We start from the raw sequence: 23,598 nt of genomic DNA on the forward strand, positions 1-23,598 counted from the left end.
ACATGATAATGAATTTCTTGGTCCACAGCTAGATCATCAACATTTAACTTTCCCCTTTTATGACAATGAACAGCTCCACCAAATTTGGTAAATTAAAAGTTGAACCTCTTATAAATGTAGATAATCTCGCTCTCTTCACCTGCTGTCATATTCTTCTTTTTCCCCACATTCATGTCAGTCTTGCCCAAGTACACTTTGACATTCATCAGTGATCAGGGATTGAAACCACTAACAATTTGGTGAACGAACAATGTGTTCTACAAACCGGGGTATTATCACTTTCATTATATTACTGTATACTTACAATACAAGGATAAAATTAGCCCTAAGAACAGTAAATGTTGCTTTGTTAGACTGGTTCAAATAATCCCTGACTCATTCAAAAAATACAGCAGCTTTTAATAACCTGCGTTAGAGTCCAAAGTTAAACAGTAATCACAAACTAGGATTTTATCCATTTGTCATCAAAGCTGTAATAGAACATTGTGAGGTAAAGTTTAGCAAACAATGGCAGACCTGTGAATGTTCTTTCTCAGTCTGTCTCGAAAACACTGTGCAAACTACTTGGAAAGCACTAGAAGTGTTGGATTAACAATGAGGACTTTACTGTCTTTTAAATTAAATGTGCACATTTTTCCCCTCCTAGTGCAACCTAATGTATGTATGTGAAATATTCAGCCTTGCCAAAGATCAGTTTTAAAGTTTTAATGTAGATTATGTAATTCCAGAATGGTTAAAGTGGTGTTTTGACACTTCAGTCAACAATGTGGACAATATCTGAAAAACCATAGAGATGTTGCGACTGAGTTTCCATTTTCTCCTCCCCACCAACTCCAAACAGGTTAGACAAATATAAACTCATTTTGCTAAAAAACAGTTTGGTTCCTCTTGGAATTGTGGCTGTATTTCTCTGGCTTCTTTAAAGTATGTGGAAGGAAAAACAGAATAAAAAAAAAGACTATTTTGTTTGATATAGTGCTTAATATTATCAATAAAATACAGTGCCTTGTACAATCTGGACTCCAAATCAGGTACTGTGATGTGGATGGAAGACGAGAGAACAACTACCTGCAGCAATGAAGGTAAACGCATCATAATAACAATGTTTTGCTGGCATGCAAGGGCTCTAAATGAAGACTCTTTTCTGAGAGCTCCACATGACCAACCACTGTATTGCTGGTCCCTAGTTTTCACTCAGGGTGGCCATGTTGATTTGGCACAAGTTGTACGCCGGATGATTTTAAATTGATTCTCATTTTAATTCCCACAGATCGATTCACACACCCAAAGATTGATTTAAAATAAATAAATTATATATATATATATATATATATATATATATATATATACACACACACACACACACACACACACACACTTCTTGCCAGCGTTGGACCAGCGTCTCTGAAGAAATGACGCTGCAGTTGGGCCGTTGCGCTTTTCTGAGGGTGTGAAAATGATCATTTCTCTACACTGATTGTCGACTCGCTGGTTCTGAAGAACACATCCACAATTTATTCATTAACCTCTGGCCAGTCAATCATGATGACGGGGACTCTTGCCTGTTGCGGGCAAGACAAGAAATCGCCTTCTGTTTAATTCACACAGTCGTGTTTGTTTGTTTTTTCTTTCGTTCCTCATAATGTGCCTTTTCTGTGGGACTGCGCATGAAGGCTCTGAATTTTCAGTCAGTCTTTAACACCAGCACTCGGTGTGCGGCTGTGGGAGACGACTGACTGAAAAGTCTCTCTGTGTGGCTGTGGGAGACGTTCTCCTGCAGGGTGCCACGCTGCAGGCATGAGTGTTTGTAGGGGAGACCGGGACCGTTTGCCCAAAGAACAATTTTAAATTTATAACTCTCTGAAACACGATTTCCTCCATTTTGAAGGCCAAATTTTGTGAAGTAAAGCCATAGTTTGTTGTTGTTTTTTTTTTTTGTTTTTTTTTTATCTCTGTCTTACTTTAATACTGCGTTTACACATAATGACGGCACATCACGAATGCCACAAATTATACATTCTTGGCCACTGATCACGAATGTGATGATTTGGGGCAGAGGCATCAGGTCTCCTCAGGAACTGATGCAACCTGTTACCACGTGTTACAATTAATGGTATGTGTTGCTGGAGAATTATCAGGAACCATTACGCACTGTCAAGAATAATGTTCTGCGTTCTTGCGCGCTATTGTGCCTAACAGTGCATCGTTAAGTTCTGTCACGCTGTGAAAGAGGCAAATTGTCTCCACACACACACACACACACACACACACACACACACACACACACACACACACACACACACACACACCCATATTCATCCATCAGCTGCTGAACAATTCAGATCGCTCCAGTTTTTCCTCAACAGCCACAGCAGAAGAACTTTGTGACTGCATGCTTCATTGGACTCTGTGCCATGGAGTGGCGCAGAAGAGGAGGACACGGAGAGAGCCAGATGTGTGGCTTCATGCGGCTCTCGTCTCGCTTGTTTTCCCAAACATTAGGCACATGCAGCAGGTGGAACACCTGCAGGAGCACACTGAGGAGCATTGGAACGAGACTTTTAGCTGACTTGGCGTCACTGTCCTCCTTCAGCATACTGCAGCAATGAAACCGAATGCAGTGCAACAGGGTTTAATTGTGCGCACGTCAGAAAAGAACGCTGTCACGCTCTATTAAGGATTATCACTAATCAAGACGGCTCAACACACTCAGTTGCGACCTCCACGACATGAGGCAAAATGACGGTGGTGCGTGACATTTGTGGAAGACTTTTTGACAGCCAAAAACATCATGAATATCACGCACCAACACGTGCCATTAAGAAACCTATTCAGATACATTAAGTCACGTTAAGAATGTCAGGAATGTGCCAAGAATGATGCAAATATGGCATTCGTTACACGTCTTGCCTATGTGTAAACGCACCATAAAGCGAAAAGAAACAAGACATTAGGCCAAAACATGGAAGGGTGTAGAAATGTACCCGTGTCGGGGCCAATGAACTAGGTACCTCTGGTGCCCTCTTTTGGCTGCCCTGGATCTGTTCAGTAATTCTGCCCTTCAGTATGTTTGTAAAATAAAAATACTACTCTATCATTCTGGGAGGGGGATTGGTTTGTGCCATCAGTCTTATAGCCATCATTAACTGCCAACACTTCATTAATTTGCTGTTAAATGTCAACATAATACTAGCATTAATATGTTGCATAACTAGACAATTAGGTTACAGCTCAAAAACGGCTTTAAACCAACGGCTAAAAAACCCAAATCAATATGAGATGGAATTGAATCAAAATAATCGATTCTAAAATCTTAATCGGAATTGAACCGATTCTTGAAATTTGAATCGATACCCAGCTCTACTGGCCAACTCCCTTGCTACTGCACAAACTCCATAGCATAAAAATAACTGTACAACTGTGCTGTACCTTTTTAATTTGTTTTATTAATTTTTTTTTATGTGTAGCAGGTGTCTCAGGACAATAAGGTCTGAACCTGCTGAGGGGATCTGGGTACCAGGGTATCTGCGTCCTTGTACGTGTTGGCTGGACTGATTAGTGCTGCGTAAACCTCTCCATACGCTCTGCACACTAGCTCTGTCGACTGTCTGAAAATCTGCTCCCTGCAGAAAACACAAACATAACAGGTCTTTAGATAGTAATCACCACAGAACTAGACTCACAGATCAAAGAACTCACCTATACTGTAATTAGTCACGGATCAGGAGCTGGACTAAGTTAGGTATTAGTAAGAAGTGTTATGTCTTTTTTTTGGGGGGGGGGGGGGGGGGGGGGGGGGTCTCACTGACCAGTGTGTGCACTGTGTATCAATGGGAGTATGTGGTGCACACTGCCACCTACAGATAAATAATATCAGGTGCTTTAGCAAAGCACTTGATATATGCTTTATCAAACACGCTCCCTCCAAACGTATTTCAAGTTATTATTATTTTTAAATATTAGTCCTAATCTGTTTTTCCCCGACTTATCCAGCCTATTATTGATTGAACACTGATTATAACTTCTAAGTAGGACTAAACAAAAAATGTGAAACTGAAAAAAGAAAAGTGCAATATTTTACATGTACAGAAGAGGCATGGTAATCATGGTTTCAAGGTCACGGTACGGTTTAAATCAGCTGACATGAACCGTACGAGTGTAAAACCATGATTTGCACTAAACTAAGGGAGGTGTACGGTTACGTGCCTACTTTTAAGGCAACAACCACTATAAAATTCTTCAGAATCTTTAAGGCCCCATTAAAAAAAACAAAAAACGAAACAGTTTATCGTCCCTGATGTGAAAAAAAAGTGGTGAGGGTGGGATGATTTTTTATTTTCTTAGAAACAGGTACATACAACGTCAGATCAGACCTGAAAAATGACATACAACACCTGCATACCAAGTGAGGAACTGAAAGTATCAGATATTTTTTGAATAAATCTTGTTTCCATCTTGAATACAGTTAGTGTACGCTAGTACCGTGATAAGCATGCATACTGTGTGTGAGTGAAACAGAGCAACTGACTGCGGTTGTCAATAACCGTCTTTGGCCAAAACAAACTCACCACCAGTGTTGCTACAGTTACTTTGAAAAGTCACTTTTTTTAGTTACTTTATAGAGTTACTTTATATAGTTACTTCATTAGCAGCTTTATGCAGTTACTTCATTAGCAGCTGCCGAGAAATTGTAACTAATAAGTAAGGTAACTAGTAATCTAACTTTGTTACTCTTAAGATTGAGTAATCAGCAAAGTAACTAATCAGCAAAGCAACTGTTACTTTTCTGAGTACTCAATCTTAAAAATAACCCAGTTAGATTACCAGTTACTTTATTAGTTACATTTAGCAGCTGCCGACAAGTTGTCCACAGCTGCCAATGAAGTAACTGTATAAAGTAACTCTATAATGTAACAGTTAAAAGTAACTAATAAAGTAACTTTTCAAAGTAACTGTGGCAACACTGCTCGCCACCTAGCAGACGTGCCAGGTCTTGCACCAGCTGTACCGCAGTCAATGAAATTCACCAGAATAAAAAAAGAAATAAATAAATTGATGCGGGCCGGTTTTGACATGTAGGCGGAGATGATTAAACTAATGGGTTTTATTTACGTGGCCTAACAAGTCAAATTAGTAACAGCACCGCTTTTTGGTTTTAGATCATCATTTTAGCAAATAAAGCTTTTAAATCACGCTTCCTAAATGTGCAGACATATTGTTGCTGAAGTGGAGTGCGACTGTAGGATGTTGGAGTTGGTGCTGAAGAGCCCGGCGAGAGGACTGGAGGTCGCAGTGGGAACGCCTCAGCTCTAACCCACTCAGGCTCTTGAGATGGATATTTTTAATTGGCCCGCAGAGAACACAGAACCATAGTGCTGTGGATAACACCTTACTTCACGCCAAGTGCATTAACATGAAATGTGAAATGAAGGGAGTCTAAAAGTGTGTCTATTATTTGTACACTCTGGGAGTGTTTTCAGAGTGCTGGCGGGTGTTTTTGTGTATTCAGGTGAGCAGCACAGCAGACGTGAGACATGCAGAGAGAGAGAGAGAGAGAGAGAGAGAGAGAGAGTGAAAGACGAAGAGCAGGAATGATTTCAGGGAATGAGTGAGAAATGGACCAGAAGCTAATTAATGGCGTCCTGCCCATCAGTCTCTCCCGTGTCCATTAATAGAGAACATTAACCTGAGGTACAGAGTGCTCCTCAAGCCTGCTACACTTCCCAGTAAACGTGACTCACAGAAAGAGCTGTCCAATGTAGCAGCTGGACTGAGCTAAAAGCATGTGCATTTTCTGATTTAGCATCCTGGCTCCCTGCGCATTTAGTCGAGTGTTTTGTTTTGGAGGCAGTAATGATCACATCATATTAATAATGAATGTTATTAGGTCAAAGCGCCTCTTCTATTTTTACCTCTCTGAATAAGCTCTTTATTCTGACCCAACTGCTACTCGATGTGGTTAGCGTTTAATTCAAAGCCTAAATATCGGTTGTGCTCTCATTTTAATCGACATTTCGGACACAAACTTACCTAATGGCTGCGCTGAGCAGGAAGTTGAGCTGTGGCATCACTAGAGTGTCAGGTGAGGACAGATATCTGTCAAACTGGACCTGGCAGTGCGAAAGAGCCAAAGATGAGTCAATAAGCAGTCATAATTATGTAATCAAGTCAGGCTATAATGTCCCGGGGCAGGAAGGTTTGATTTTATTGGCTCACCATCGCTATTTTGACAGAGGAGCTATCCATGCTTGGCAGGAGAGACAGAGGACCCTGAGAGAGACAAGATGGAACGTTTTCACCAAGGATGACCCGACTTGTGCAAAATAAACACAACAAGCACAAAAAAAGTACGTAACTGAAAGGAAGAAATGTACATTTTATACATTTTTTGGTTTCAATATCAGATGTGGCAGTCACAAAACCATTTGGTTTCATATTTTTTGTAAACAAAGAATTTCTGCGTGCAACATTAACATTTAAGCAGAGCTTCAAAGAGAAAGTGTAACTCTAAATCAATTACCAGGTTGATGACTGAGCATGTTAGCTGTGGCATTCTGAATGGGAGTACTTGATATAGTCATGATCAGTCTATTTATGTACTAAAGGATGTGGTGTCATTACTCTTCCGTGTCATAACAAGACACAAACTATCCTTAGCAGGTGATCTTGTGAGTCTTAAAATGACCAGATACCTTTAGTCTCATATTGTAGGTATCCTGAATTATTTTGAAAAACATCCTGATTTCGCCCAGATTTACACTATTCAGGAATAATTTTTTTTCACTGAGCTGCTTACAAATAAATGGGCAGCATTTATATGACATTTTTTTCATCCGAGGCAGAAGCTAAAAGCGTTTTACAGTGATGCCTCACATTCTCTCTCAAACACACGCACACACACACACACACACACACCAGAGTCAATGTGCTGCAATGGAAAGTGCTCAATTGCACACCGGCAGCATCTTGGTGATTTTGATGTCTGATGGGGAATTAAACCAAGGACATTCTGATTTCTACACCATCACCTCCCCAAAAACCTTATCTGAGGAAGAGTAGGTGCCCAAAATGTTTCCAGCATGTGGTGGCAAAACGTTTAAAGCATCTCCTGTGCAGGCTTTGCTTTTCTGTTTTTGTATTGACCGTTCGGTTGAGTACCTCAAGTTTAACACTTTGGATTTGTGTGCTTTTTTTCAACTTTTCATATCTCATAGATGTGTTTCACCCCTCATGTTAGCATCAGTTCACAAGCAGAGTTAAGCTTGCAACCAGAGGGAGAAACCTGTGGCCTAGCACAGGGGCAAATACGCTACAAAATATACTTGAGAACAGAAGAGTAAACTCTGAATTACAGAACAGAGAGAATGTTTGGGTGGGGATAGTGCCAAAACTTTTTATTATGACTGAAAATTTGAAACATGGCTTGGAAATATTTTGAACATTGTTCCAGAACCCATATAAAAAGGAAGACAACACATCGGGCCAAAATCTACGATAGAACGGGATGCTAAAACTAGAATTAAAGAATACTCGTAGATAGAACGTCTGGCTGGGGATGGTGCCAAAACCTTTCATCAACTGGTAACAGCACTGAGCTCGGACAGCAAAAATGTAGATAAGTCAATCAATGGGAGAGTTCAACCAACCAAGGTCAACAAAATTATCGCGTACATCTTTATGTATCTAATGATAAATCAATATAGTAATTATTGCAGGGGGTCTAGGATAAGGTGGCAGACTGTCCAGGGTGTATCACACCTCTCAATCCAATGAGGACAGGCTCCAGTGGAGGTAAACAATGCCAAATGCATCTGTCTGCCACAGATCAACAAGATGGGCCCCTTGTGTTGGAGGTGTCTCTGTTCATGCAATATAGTTTTGAAAAATGCACCTTTTCCATTGCTGCCTCCCACTTCCTATGAGATGCTGTCCCACCATTGAAACTTTAAAATCAAATATGAAGACCAATCTTTGTTCTGTTGATTTTAGTTCAATCTAAAGACTCCATAATGGTGTTGTCAAGGCCCATTCTTATACACTTGTATCTTCTTATATTAGTTTGTTTTTATTTAATTAATTTTGGTATTTTAATGTTGTGTATTTATTTAGTTTTTAAGTATTTTTGCATTTCTACTTTTATATTATTTGTTTTTCTTATGTTTGCCATGTACCTCTTTATAACTTTGAAATTGCAAGGTTGGTGGACAACTGGATAAGTGTACTTGTTTCCAGTGCAGAAAGTTCACAGCTCAAGGCCAAACCTGTCCATTCTCCATGTAATGTGGAGTTGTTTCAGGAAGAGCATCCAGTGTAAAACTTGTGCCAAATCAACATGCAGATCCCACTCAGATGTGCTGTGGAGACCCCGAGTGAAACAAGGGAGAAGCTGAAGGGACAGACTTCTTTAATGCAACATTAAGTCCTTGTTCCTCAAATGGATTCTCGTATTGTCCATTTTAACTATGTTCACTGTAAGCAAATTTGGGTCAATTCCTCTTGTTTTTAAATGTGTTATACAAATAAAGTGATTTTCCTCTGTGGATGTCTTAGACCCTTGCCAACCCTGAAGAATAAATAAAACTTCACTTCTACCTCTGTTTTGTGAATGAAAAAGACAGATACATTCTGATAAACATAATTCAAGGTAAAAAATAAATAATATTTGCATTTTCAATTACATGTAATCATGCGCATCAGTTTTAAAATATGAACTTAAGGAATCATGTCCTCCAATTTTGATGTTATTAAGGCTGTAATCACTGCAAAGTAAATAAGGGAAAGAGTTTCTGAATCTAGGCCGGGTACCTTTGTGGCAATTAACTGGCACTAATTACCCACAATGACAACATGAAGTCAAGCTTAAGCACCTAAATTGCTAACATTAGAAGCAGAAAATAGTAGACAGTGCAAGGGTCATAGTAACAGTGCGGTACCTAGAGTGATTACATAAGGGGCTATAGGCACATTAACAAACATAGTATGAGTCTATAAAGCCATATAACTGTTTTGAACATGTGAGATGGTACTTTTTGAAACACTGGTCTGGTTTATAGCTTGTTCACCTCACGTGTCACAGAAAATCAGAGCGAGACTACGTTTAAACTCTGAAAACAACTGCAGAGAACAAGGGCATTTTGGACAAGTGATAATATCAGAGTTGTCATAAGCTTTCATCTTATGACAACTGTACTCTGCTACAAAGACAGATCCTGATGCCACTTTGATAATGAGCTACAGTCACAGCAAGGCGTGGTGTGTCCTGACATGACCCAGAGTTCCTAGCCTCTCTTGTTAAACCACAACTACGGGTTTCAGTCAGTGCTTTGGCAAGATGTATCACAATGAGACAAACATAGAGAGGAGGAACGCTCCAGGGCATCAGCTCTTTTATCTGCATAGGACATTTCTGCAGAATCTAATATATCTTAATAGAACATAATATGATCTGCCTGCCTCTGTCACTTTCTCATATGAAAATCTGATGGAAATGCTATTACGTCCTAATAAAGGCATCGGTCATGTGGTAACCATAGCAATAGGTTTTATAAAGACCGCTGTGGCAGCAAAAATGATTCTAGTTGCTGCTAATTTACAAAAAAGGGACCATTAAGCAGATGTGAAGAAAAAGAACAAAATGCATCGTCCTAAAACTTAACAAGTGAGTAAATGTGAAAGTGTGGTTAAGTATTCAACATTAGACCTGCTCGGCGCTGTGCTGCTGGACACAGCTGTAGATATAACTCAGTCCGGTTCTGGTCAGCACGTAAGACGCCTGCTCGTTGATTAGAGTGTCAAGATGAGCCTCGATCTGCAAAAAATAGCGAGCGAGCGAGAGAGAGAGAGAGAGAGAGAGAGAGAGAGAAAATCCAGTTCAAGCTAGCATTGTGAACCAATGGTGCTTGTGTTTAATGGAAAATCACTGTGTTATTTACAGTGAAAGTTCCACTGAAGGTCTCAATTACAAAAGGTGTGCTCGATATAGTGTGAAATATCTAGCATTTGTTCATGAACATAAATGGCGCATGTCATTCTGTGAGATGGCAAGTTAAATTTTTTTAATATAACATTTGGGCTGTGCGGTGTCATTGAATGGAAACAATGATCATTTTAACTGCAAAACCCCAATGGACAAGGAACATAAAACTACAAGTTACAGACTCTTTTTGGATAAAATGCTTCATGATTCAGTGAGACTTATTTTACTACTGGATGGTGTATTATGTGTCAGAAAGGCATACTCCTGACTGTAATTAAATGCAAACACAAGTCTACAACAGGTGAAATATAATAATATGTATAGCACCTTGCAATCCATTATTAGAAAGTGCTTTATAACAAACATATGTAATATTAAAATGCAACCATTAAAAATTATATAAGAAACAATAAAAAGAAGCAAATAATTCAGCATATAAAACAAGGACATTAAATTCAATTACTTGGACACCGCCAAATCACAACATGAGTCATCCCAGGTGCTCCACAAGGGTAAGGTCTAACATTACTCACTCCCTGAGTTAGAACGTTGACAACAGTGGCAAGGAAAAAACTTCCTCAGGCATTTTTTTCTGATTCAGGAAGAAACCTCAGCAGACCAGACTCAGAGAGGTGACCATCTGCTTTAGCCACACAAACAATAACAAAATAACAAATAAAACAAGCATAACGAGGACAGGTCAAACATGCAGAGTCGGACGTTTTGCAGATAAGCAACCATACACATAAAGAGTCCAGTTGTCGCAAGAACCTGATGGCTCAAAAAGCATCCAAATGGCTAAGAGCTGACTCCCAGCCATCATAATTTATAAGAAAGTCAATGCACCAGCATCTCTGGCACACTAAGAACATTCTCATTAAGTTGTCCTTACTGAGAATAATAAAATTTATCTAAGGACAAAGTTATATTAATGTTCAAATGGCCACATATCATAATAACATAAAAAGACATAAACATCACTGTCACTGTAAATACAGAAGAGATAGGTTTAAGTTTGGATTTACAAGGCTAAACAGACCTGATTGTCTAATCTCAGCAGCCAGACCATAACTGTCAGTGTGTGTGTGTGTGTGTGTGTGTGTATATATGTATATATATATATATATATATATATATGAAAATGGCAATATTCTAATATTCTCCAATCACAAGGCACATACAGCGTAAAAAATGAATGAGGTTCTTAGAAAATGCAAAATGAACAACAAAAAAATTCACTCTTATTAAAAAACAATTACAGAAATAGTTTAATGTACAAAAATAAACTGTGCATTCTGTGAATTTGGTAAAAGTAGTGTATCATGAACATATTCAGCATGATGTACTGCTGCACTACAAAGTTTATAATATATATATATATATATATATATAATATATTATATATATATATATATATATATATATATATATATATATATATATATAAATGGGTGGGCTTTTAATAATCTGAGGAAAAGAAAAGAGCATTTGGAGGACAGTTTATTTTTATCACGTATGTAACAATGGAATGACTAAAATTCATAACTGAATTTTAATCATTCCATTGTTACAATTATTCTTTCAACCAAACAGATCAAATCCAGGCTTGCATCTCAATGTACCTTCTGGCAAATTGCAGCTGAACTTCAGGTCTTCTTTTTAAGAAAATCCTCCTCTATACCATTTCATCATGAAGCTGTATAACTGGAGATACAAAATGCAAAACATGCATTGTGCACAATTTCTCCAATCACAGCCAGAGAAACCTATACTTCTTCGGGTTGTCTGGGTGTCTTGATGGCTGTCTTCACTCTTCTCCTTCTTGCACAGTCATTCAGTTTTTGAGAACTGTCTACTCCACACAGATATACCATAGACTACCATACTGATGGTATTTCTTCATAAAGTCCAAGACATATTCAGTGACTTAGAAAAGTTCATGTATCCATCCCCTGACGTGTCTGAAGAAAACTCAATAAAATTAATTATTTACAGATGTGATACCAAAGCGTTCCATTATTTATGCAACCCATCATCTCGGCTTTATATTTTTAATTATTTATATTAAGTGTAGAGATTTGCTTTCAGTTGAGTTTAAGTAAGATCATTTTACAAAGTTTTATTTTTTTGTAATTTTTTTCAAGAAAAGGGGGTCACCATTACACAAGCCAACATATTGGTCAGCAAAAACAAAACAGCCATATATGCATTCAGAAAATATAAAATTATATATGTATACACACAGTGAGGAAAATAAGTATTTGAACACCCTGCGATTTTGCAAGTTCTCCCACTTAGAAATCATGGAGGGGTCTGAAATTTTCATCTTAGGTGCATGTCCAATGTGGGAGGACATAATGAAAAAAAAAAAAGAAAAAAAAATCCGGAAATCACAAATCACACTCCAAATTTCAAAAGAAAAACAACTAAGGAATCTATGGTCAATCTTAGAATGGATTTATTGCACCAAGATTGGCGTGGCATCTATACTGAAGACATAGACCATTCATATGAATTATTTATCTCCATTACCTCCAATTCGTATGATAAACATTGCCCACTGATATCAAATATTGCACACAAGCGAAATACTGACAAGCCTTGGATCACTAAGGGACTGCTGAATGCATGCAAAAGGGAAAAATCTTTTGTAGTATAAGCAATTTTTAAAGCACAAAACAACTGAGGATGACAGTAAATACAAGACATATAAAAACAAGTTGACCAATATTATGCAAACTTGCAAAAGGCAGTATTACAGTGACTTGTTGGAAAAAAATTAATCAAACATCAAAGGTACTTGGAAGCTCTTAAATTAAATCATTAAAAATAAGAAAGTTGTCCAAGACTATCCAGCATATTTTTACTCAAATACTGATACAGTGGTTAAAGAAAAGAAAGCTATAGTAGATCACTAATGACTATTTTGCCAATGTGGGGAAAAGTTTAGCCAATGCAATTGTGCCTTCTAACATGAGCTCTTGGGATATAGGCCAATGAGGATTAACCTCTCAGATTCAATATTTATCAGGGAAACTGATGAATAGAAATAATTAACAAAGTACATAACTAAAAGGAAAAAAAAATCAACTGATCATGATCATTTTGACATGTCTTTGATAAAAACATAATCGATTGTGTCATTAACTCTTACCTTATATCTGTAACTTGTCATTATTGACAGCAGATTTCCTTCCAAAATGAAAATAACTAAAGTGGTTACCGCTGTTCAAATCCGGTGACAAACACGTTTTTTAAAACTACAGGCCAATCTCTGGATAAATTATGGAAGTATGGCATCAGAGGACAAGCACATGACTGAATAGCCAACTGCTTGAGTTGTATTTTATTTGCCGATGACACGACTGTGTTTTGTAGTGGGGATCATTTGGGACAGATTCTGACATGACAGAGAGAGAACTACAGAACTTTATGCAATGGTTTAATTCTAACAAATTGTCGCTTCACTTTGGTAAAACAAAGTGCATCATATTTGGTAATAAGTCCAGGAACGCATGTAGAAATCTATGAATATGCCAATGTTGAAATTGAACTTAAATTTCTTAGGGTCTTTATCAATGATAATTTATATGCATTTCCAACTTAAATTATGTTAAATCCAAAATGTCATTGATCATAGCCATTTTGCATAAAACACAAGACTTCCTCCCCCAACACTCACTAGTTTACTTTATATCACTCATTACTTTTTCCATACATGACCTACTGCATCGAAGTTTAGGAACCACCTATAAATCTAACACAAATCCCATATTTTTACTTCAAAACAAAGCTATAACAATTATTAGTAAGAAACCTTATCGCGAGCCAACAAATCCTTTTTTGTCCGTTTGCATATTCTGAAATTTTGGGACTTGATTGATTATATTATAATATAAATTATGTATAAAATGAAAAATGGACTTCTGCCACAACACATCCAGGACCCGTTTCAATGAGGGACTCCAGGCACAACTTATGAGGAACATTAGTATTTCAGAAACCAAAGATTGAACTATCATTAAAAGTCATTGTATTTCTGTTAAAGGTGTAAATATTTGGAATAATTTCCCAGAAAAAACATAGAATCACTCAGTAGCTTGGTTCACTTACACAGGCTTTATAAAAGGCTTATAAAGGGTTTATAAAAGGCTTATAAAGGGTTTATAAAAAATATTTGATTACTTGCTTGCGGTATGTCAATTTAGGTTTATTGTTTTTGTTGTGACGTGATTGATTGTGTTCCGATTCTGTTGTGCATGCTGCTTGCATGTTTGTGTTTTCTTGAAATTCAAATTTATGAATGTATACTTTGTAATAGTATATGTATAATTTTATATGCATATTTAAAATTCTTGATTTTGGTTATAGGGGTAGGTGTTCATAAGCCGTTGCTTCTGCCTACAAGCTTTCAGGCACATGGGTGCATTGCTGGACTATTTTATTATTTTCTCACTTTTGTTGCAATTTTTATTGTTTTGGACCTGTGTGCGCCAAATAAATTCATTCATTCATTCAAATGTGTAAAATACCAAGTGTTCCAATACTTTTGGAGGGCACTGTATATCTATAATTGTTATTGAAGTAAGTTACATTTGAAAGAAAAGTAAGAGGTGTTCAGAGGTGTTTGACTTACATGTGGAGCAACAGGAAACATTAAAAATGCTGTTTTTATTCCTCACCTCAGAGAACAACAATGTTAATCTGTGTGCTGTAGATGTATACAACCATGCAAAATTGTTCAAACACATGCATATCCAAATAAAATAAACGGTGGGTCCTGAGCAGGATTGATAAAATCATCAAGCAGAATGTGTCCACACACTAGGAACACTCTTTATTTACAAACCAACTAAATGGCATCAAATCAAAATGGATCAAAGTGCAATTAATTTAGTAGAAGAAAAAAGTTATTGGTGCTGAGGTCACAGGCACCATGAGGCTAGCATCAAAGTGACAGGATAAATTTTTCCTCATCCTTTTCGGAGGTTTAGCAGCTGCCATTTGAACCAACAGAAATCAACAGGTGAGTGTAGAGAAAAATGCACGAGCCAAAGTTTGTGTGTCTGCTGTGACAGAGCAGATGGAATCTATGCATTATTGCATAAAGAAAAAGGCTTTCTTAACCTCTCTAATGTGCATGTCAAAAGACAATGTGCAGTCAAAAATCACACCAAGGCAACAGCAAATTCTCTATGAATGTGTGGCCGATTATTTACAGTAAATAAATGAAGACCAAATTGCACTATGGAAACACGTAATACCTGGAACTCAAGCATCTCAAGCCTCTTGTCCGTGAACTCAAAGAGAGCGAGCGTCGTTTTCCATGACATAGAGTGAGTTAACCATGTAAGTAGCCATGTCAGCTGTGCCGAGGTTGCTGGCAGATACAGTGCACAACTGAAGGAGAGGATCCAAGATGCAAGACAGCACCTGGCAGAGACAAGGTCAGACTGAATTTTACGAGTGATGCGCCACACACTGACATATTCCTGGCTTGATGATCAAGCACAACCACAAGAGTTTAAAAATAAATGGAAATATTAACTTATAAATTGAAGCGCACCAGTGTATATATGCAAAATAGACAGTATTATACAACCCCTGGCAAAAATTATGGAATCACCGGCCTCGGAGGATGTTCATTCAGTTGTTTAATTTTGTAGAAAAAAAGCAGATCACAGACATGACACAAAACTAAAGTCATTTCAAATGGCAACTTTCTGGCTTTAAGAAACACTATAAGAAATCAAGAAAAAAAGATTGTGGCAGTCAGTAACGGTTACTTTTTTAGACCAAGCAGAGGAAAAAAATATGGAATCACTCAATTCTGAGGAAAAAATTATGGAATCACCCTGTAAATTTTCATCCCCAAAACTACACCTGCATCATATCAGATCTGCTCGTTAGTCTGCATCTAAAAAGGAGTGAACACACCTTGGAGAGCTGTTGCACCAAGTGGACTGACTGATGATGCTGGAACTTTTGTTTGGTGCCTTTCCAATGAGATTTATAAAGATGACTGCCTGAAGAGAACATGTAAATTTCCACAGTCATTGATGATATGGGGCTGCATGTCAGGTAAAGGCACTGGGGAGATGGCTGTCATTACATCATCAATAAATGCACAAGTTTATGCTGATATTTTGGACAATTGAAAGGATGTTTGGGGATGATGAAATCATTTTTCAAGATGATAATGCATCTTGCCATAGAGCAAAAACTGCAAAAACATTCCTTGCAAAAAGACACATAGGGTCAATGTCATGGCATAGGGTCAATGTCAATGAGCAGATCTGATTTGATGCAGGTGTTAATTTTGATGTCTTCCTTGGTCTACCAGTATGTTTGCCTTTAACAACCTTCCCATGTTGTTTGTATTTGGTCCAGAGTTTAGACACAGCTGACTGTGAACAACCAACATCTTTTGCAACATTGCGTGATGATTTACCCTCTTTTAAGAGTTTGATAATCCTCTCCTTTGTTTCAATTGACATCTCTCGTGTTGGAGCCATGATTCATGTCAGTCCACTTGGTGCAACAGCTCTCCAAGGTGTGTTCACCTCCTTTTTAGATGCAGACTAACGAGCAGATCTGATATGATGCAGGTATTAGTTTTGGGGATGAAAATTTACAGGGTGATTCCATAATTTTTTTCCTCAGAATTGAGTGATTCCATATTTTTTTTCCTCTGCTTGGTCTAAAAAAAATAACTGTTACTGACTGCCACAATCTTTTTTTCTTGATTTCTTATAGTGTTTCTTAAAGCCAGAAAGTTGCCATTTGAAATGACTTTAGTTTTGTGTCATGTCTGTGATCTGCTTTTTTTCTACAAAATTAAACAACTGAATGAACATCCTCTGAGGCCGGTGATTCCATAATTTTTGCCAGGGGTTGTATAATAGAATAGATCCTTGTCATTTGATTGGTTATTTGTATGCCATGTGATATGGATTATTGGTTCCATTTGCTATTGTGTTCCATTTACCATGTAATTTTGGTTCTATATGTTTTGTGCTATTGCACGCCACCGCATGCTCACACTAGTGGCAAAGGCGCTTATCTTAAAAACAAACAACAGCCCGACACAGAGCCCAGACTCACTGGGTAATGTACGGGAAGGCTGGATGTGGTGAGCGGGCTCCAGAGCATCTCTGGGGATGGGGGGTGTCTTGTAAAAGCAGCGTTTGCCGGAGGTAGAGCTGCGCAGGCCGGGTTGGCCCTGCTGCAAGCTGGATTAGCCCTGCCACAGCTCAGGGCTTGCAGGTGGCCAATGGTGCACAGCAGGCTCCATCAGATGATGCCTGTGTGAAACGGGGCACCTCAGGTTCCCTACTGAACTTTGGCAGACACTGTAGGACCGGTGTTCTGTCGAGATGAGGTGCGTCGTCGAGATGAGCTTCTTCGCGTAACTGCATATGTGTGCACTAAACAAACTGACGAATTGACAAAGTTCGCTTATTTGATGGGCAAGTAAATGTATAAATTGTTCATCCGAGCGTAGTAATGTATAAAATCTACTCACTATAAAATGATAAGTATTTTTAACCTGGCGTTAGCTTATTTCGACAGGCAAAATATACATATACATACATTTATGGTCCTAACGTAAAATACAGAAAATGTTTTACTTACTAGGCTATAAATACACTGAATACAATTAATAAAAAAAACTTTGATGGAAAAAACAAAATGGGCATACGCAGTTGGACGTCGAGCGAGTTACATCATCTCCACATGTGCAGTTGCGCGAGGCACCTCATCTCGACGGGTGACATCTTCAAGTCCGGGGTAGAGCAACATGCGCATGCACATACATGCGCAATAGCGCGATGCACCTCATCTCGACGTATACGACATCTCGACGGGACACTGTGAAGGACGTAAGTCCCTTTTCTCTTGTTTATATATATATGAATAAATTATCAAATGACAGATCTATTTTAGGCATTATATAAAACAAATAATAAATGTTTTTTCAATTGTTCAATGGAAAGAATATTTCCATTGTGTTTGGTAAGGTTAGACCTTACTTGTGTGAAGCCCCTTGAGGCAGCTTTGTTGTGATCTGGTGCTATATAAATGGATGGATTGTATGTCTTGCGGCATTGGTTATTTATTTCATTGTATAGAAAAACAGTCCACTATGTGATATATGTAATTTTTCGTGTAATTTGTTCCATATTTTTTGCTCCATTGAACAACTCTATTGCTTGTTTGTAAAAATACATCTCTGATAAGAGGAAGCTACTAAAGCATGTGGACTTTGCTCTGATTATCATCTATTTAGGTGTCATATAAAACAAATAATGAATGTTTTCCAATTGTGCAACGGAAAGAATATTTGCATGAGTTGAAAGATGGAACATTCCATTTTTCAGCTCATGCAAATATTCTAATACCATTGCACTCATTCATTCACCAATTGTACAATGTCTTTTTTCTCTCCAGTTTAAATGCCAGTTACCTGAGCAAAGTCAGCTTGCCGGGCATCCAGAGGAACTACTGAGGAGTCGTGAGAGGCCAGCACCTCCCTGAGGAGTGACAGGGTCTGTGTGAGAGAAGCTGTAGGGCCCAGGTCTGCAGGTGGCAGCTCCACCTGGTCAAGAAAATAGACAGAGTTAGGGTAATGACGTGGTACAGCCTTTGCAAAGCCTGGCAGCAGTAATCATGAAATGTGGCTGCTGAGCAGCATAACAGACTGAAAATACAACTGTTGCCTGTTGCTACTCTGTCAGCTTGTTGTGAGTCAGTACAGCTTTTTAATGAAGAGAGCTTTCAATTTATTGGCCTCTAGTAACACAACAGAGAATTGGGCTTGGCTACCTTTGTCCATCTAATGGAACAAATTATTAGAAAGCTGTGCTCCTGATATTAGCTGGAATTGACACTAAATCCCTGAAAGCCTCCAATTTGATTAACACCGAGCTACAGGGATAATTCTTGCAACTGCTACTGATCAAAACTCCAGCACGTTTTGTGGATGAGCTTCTACTTGTGTGGAGGTATATTTGGATGTCAGTTGAAGAAAACAGTGAAGAGTCTGGTGTTTTTTGGCACCATCACTCCCCTGAGGCATGAGTGCCTCAGTCTTTGACATTGGAAGCAGCCTTGAAATGCACAACGTAACAATTTATACAGTGTCGTACTGAACCTCTGCATTGTCATTTCACAGTTTAAATGAAAGAACAGTCTGAAGTGCATCTATTTATATAAAGACTGTAAAAAGTTTCTTTGTCTTTGCTTTAACACATGGGAAAACAAGACATGCAGTTGGACAAAAGCCACAACATAATAATAATAATAATAATAATAATAATAATAATAATAATAATAACAACAACAATAATAAAAACAAAACAAAACAAAAAAAACAAAACAAAAATGAAGATGTAAACTAAAAAAAATCATCATACCTTGTCCATGAGTTTGCTTGCATGAAGGCTCAGACTGTTGAAGAACATCTTTTTGCTCAGAACATGCATTTCTTCAATTGTAATGAGCAAAGATGTCACACTGGTCCCGATGATAGAGCTGTACGAAAACCATTCAAAGTGAGGAACGAACAAAGCATGAATGTGTCCGATTACAGAGCGTATTGCTGCGGTGCAGACGTGAATGAGCTAATGTACCTGATGGTGAGCTGATAGAATTTAAGCAGGTTGGACAGCTTATAAAGCAGGACAGCTCCTGGCTCGGCTACAATGACCTGTTCTATCCGAACCTGTGTGCCAGATACATAACACTTCAACACGTGACCCAAAAAACCCTGTAGAGCACAGCTGGTCAGTGTTTGTTAAAGTGATAGAAACTAATTGCTTTACTCACTTTTAGTGGTCTGCACACTCCCTCAGTGATGTGTCCAACCACCTCCTGCATGTTCTCTTCCACACCTTAAGAAAGAAAACACATGCACATAACTCTGGGCACACTGATTATGATCACTATCATAACCACAACTAATGTAAGCACTACCCTGACCTTAAATATCAGTCAAACTGGAGCCATAAAAATGACTGTTTGTAACTGTACTGTGATGGTGCTGGAGTTATGGCCCAGTCACAGGGCATATTGCGATTCCTGAATGAAGAGAAAAAAGTAAATCACAATTGGTTGAGAAAAGGTGGACGAACGAGCTTTATCACCAAATAGCCTGCAAACCAAGAGCGCAAAAGGGACGAAAGAGGAATGAAATAAAACCGAAGCTAATGCTGATTTTGACGCTTTAAACGAAACACGCTTGTAGCCACTGCTGGAGCAGTGTGTGTCTGCATCTCTGTGTTCCAGGACTCGGCGCACGGAGCTGCAGCTCCTCAAAAACCGACTTTTGTACTGTGTGAAAACATTCAGCTGGTTGAACGAAGTCAAACGATAGGCTAACGTTACAAAAACTAAGCAAATGATAAGGAATCATCAAGAACGACAGCAAAACAAAATACGGACAAATCGAGGTTTTCGTTGCTCTTCGTTCAAATTTTTCGACAGTTTAAAAATCCTGACAAAGTGACCGCTGCAGGAGCGAAGCTGAGTGAAGGTTAAATGATGCCAACGAAAGTCATGAAAGTCCAGATTTGTTGTTTCATTAGGCCTTCGTTAAGTGCCATGTGACTGGGCCATTGAACAACATAAAACAACATTTTACAGAATCCTCTTCAGAGTATCAGTAGTATTAATGTGACTTTAGCATGTGGCAGCACACATGCCTTTTATTCTGCAGTCATTTTAAATCTGCCGGAAGTGTTTCCTTAATCTGGCCAACGAGGTAGTTCAGTTGTTTTAGTCAGTTTAGTTAACTGTCACGTTGCCATGAGTGAGAAGTGTATTGCATATGACATCTTCCACCACCACCTCTGCCTGTGTAAAATTAGAAGCACCTGCTTGTGGTAGAATACAGAAAAGACAAAAAGCTCTGCATGTGTGCATATAACTTCAATCACGAACAAACTGAAGAGAGCTGACATTTGCAATCTGGTATCCTGTACCTTGGGTCAAGGATGAATACCGCCAAAACAGAACGTTGACAGAAGTAATGTTTTTGGAGAAACTATGGATATTAGCTAACAACACTGAACAATGAATGTTGATAATTACATTCTGGACTCACATGTTATTCCAGCAAGGAACGGTAAATTATCTTTATATTAAAAGCGTGAGTGCGTACGTGTGTGATTTTTAGTAAGTTCAATGTAAGTACATAATATAATTGTACATACTTTAAAAATACATGGATGACACAAGAAATTGAAAACACTTATTTCCACCGTGGTCCATTTAAAAATCAAATAACAAAATAGACATCAACGTGCGCTTGACTCTTTTGAAGTTCTCCGTCACCTCTTTATGCAATTTACCAGAGGAACGGAGTGGCTTTTTCTGGATTAATTTGTTCGCCAATGAGCTACACTTCTTCTACAATCATCAACCTCCAAACCAATTATATGGTACGTACAATTTTCCTGCATGAATTGCAGGTTATTTGAGCATCTTTGTCCAACTCTGTGTTGTAAAGTTGGCCATACTGTATTTGCGGACTTTTGTGCCAAACAGGTATGATCTCTGATCGAAATGTAATCGCTGTGTGCACTGCAAAAACCTTTCAAATATGACTGGAGAGTAAGGGGTGAAAACGTAAAAGTGACAAATCACAGCCCTTGCGGTGTCCGTCATTTAGCTGGTGCGCCTCAGGCTCTGGGGAGGTTTCGCAGCCACGCAGTGGGCCCTGATCTAAAGCGGTTGTCTTTGGTCACCACACCCAGTGATATGTGTAAAACCTAGCACCATATTACAGTGCAGGCAGCAATCAGCATTATGTTAATAACTGCCTCCTTGAATTGCAGTCTGCCTCGTTTAGGTGCAGGGTCGGGGCACGGTTTGAAAAAATAAATACCCAGACTTTTAATAACGGAAATATGGTACCCACTTTCCTTGAATCGGTGAGTGTTAGTGCTGAACTTCATTTTTTAGCTCTGTTACTGGTCATGTCCAGACTGCTCTGTCCATATGTGTGAGGGGTTTTTAATGGAAATGCATTGAGATTGGACGGGATGTTTTATCCGATGTTAGCAAAAATATGTTATACAAAATTTAGTAGATATGGTGTTTATTATGTGGAAAACGATACAAAAGCATTGGGACTTTTGCTTTTGTCTGGTGAGTGTGAATATTGGCTTTATACGATGACAGTTTAGGCGACATTTAGTGCGCACACACACACACACACACACATATATATACAGTGAGGAAAATAAGTATTTGAACACCCTGCGATTTTGCAAGTTCTCCCACTTAGAAATCATGGAGGGGTCTAAAATTTTCATCTTAGGTACATGTCCACTGTGAGAGACATAATCTAAAAAAAAATCCGGAAATCACAATGTATGATTTTTTAATAATTTATTTGTATGTTACTGCTGCAAATAAGTATTTGAACACCTAACAACCAGCAAGAATTCTGGCTCTCACAGACCTGTTAATTTTTCTTTAAGAAGCCCTCTTATTCTGCACTCTTTACCTGTATTAATTGCACCTGTTTGAACTTGTTACCTGTATAAAAGACACCTGTTCACACACTCAATCAATCACACTCTAACCTGTCCACCATAGCAAGACCAAAGAGCTGGGACAGGATGACTGCACCGTATTGAAGGGAGGATGGATGGGGTCATGTATTGCGAGATTTTGGCAAACAACCTCCTTCCCTCAGTAAGAGCACTGAAGATGGGTCATGGCTGGGTCTTCCAGCATGACAATGACCCCAAACACACAGCCAGGGCAACTAAGGAAGGGCTCCGTAAGAAGCATTTCAAGGTCCTGCAGCGGCCTGGCCAGTCTCCAGACCTGAACTCAATAGAAAATCTTCGGAGGGAGCTGAAACTCCAAACCTGACAGATTTGGAGAAGATCTGTATGGAGCAGTGGACCAAATCCCTGCTGCAGTGTGTGAAAACCTGGTGAAAAACTACAGGAAACGTTTGACCTCTGTAATTGCAAACAAAGGCTACTGTACCAAATATTAACATTGATTTTCACAGGTGTTCAAATACTTATTTGCAGCAGTAACATACAAATAAATTATAAAAAAAAAAAAAATCATACATTGTGATTTCCGTATGTTTTGTTTTTTTAGATTATGTCTCTCACAGTGGACATGCACCTAAGATGAAAATTTCAGACCCCTCCATGATTTCTAAGTGGGAGAACTTGCAAAATCTAGCTATTGCACTTGCATGGACCACACTGCACAGTAAAGGTCATTACACTGACCTCCAGTAATACTGTGAGAAATCTTGGAGTCATTTCTGATCAGGATATGTCCTTCAATGCGCATATTAAGCAAATATGTAGGACTGCTTTTTTGCATTTGCGCAATATCTCCAGAATAATTCCATAATTCCATAATAGAATTTAAAATTCTTATTCTTGCTTATAAGGTTTTGAATAATCAGGTCCCATCTTATCTTAGGGACCTCATAGTACCATATCACCCCAATAGAGCGCTTCGCTCTCAGACTGCAGGCTTACTTGTAGTTCCTAGGGTTTGTAAGAGTAGAATGGGAGGCAGAGCCTTCAGCTTTCAGGCTCCTCTCCTGTGGATCCAGCTCCCAATTCGGATTAGGGAGACAG

At 38.6% G+C, this 23,598-nt stretch overlaps 1 protein-coding gene across 1 annotated transcript in view; it reads right to left on the bottom strand.

Moving 5' to 3' along the window:
* Window positions 1–3,442: 3,442 nt before the first annotated feature.
* The window catches only part of cog6 (component of oligomeric golgi complex 6), a 119,701-nt gene continuing 99,545 nt past the window's right edge, over window positions 3,443–23,598 (bottom strand). The window contains 10 exon segments of the mRNA XM_034168443.1: window positions 3,443–3,623; window positions 6,031–6,110; window positions 6,217–6,270; window positions 9,701–9,808; window positions 15,241–15,300; window positions 15,302–15,409; window positions 18,444–18,575; window positions 19,393–19,510; window positions 19,609–19,700; window positions 19,805–19,869. Of these exon segments, the coding sequence (XP_034024334.1) occupies window positions 3,476–3,623; window positions 6,031–6,110; window positions 6,217–6,270; window positions 9,701–9,808; window positions 15,241–15,300; window positions 15,302–15,409; window positions 18,444–18,575; window positions 19,393–19,510; window positions 19,609–19,700; window positions 19,805–19,869 (965 nt within the window). The 3' untranslated portion in view covers window positions 3,443–3,475.

This window comes from Thalassophryne amazonica, chromosome 4, assembly GCF_902500255.1.
Source record: "Thalassophryne amazonica chromosome 4, fThaAma1.1, whole genome shotgun sequence".
NCBI lineage: Eukaryota > Metazoa > Chordata > Actinopteri > Batrachoidiformes > Batrachoididae > Thalassophryne > Thalassophryne amazonica.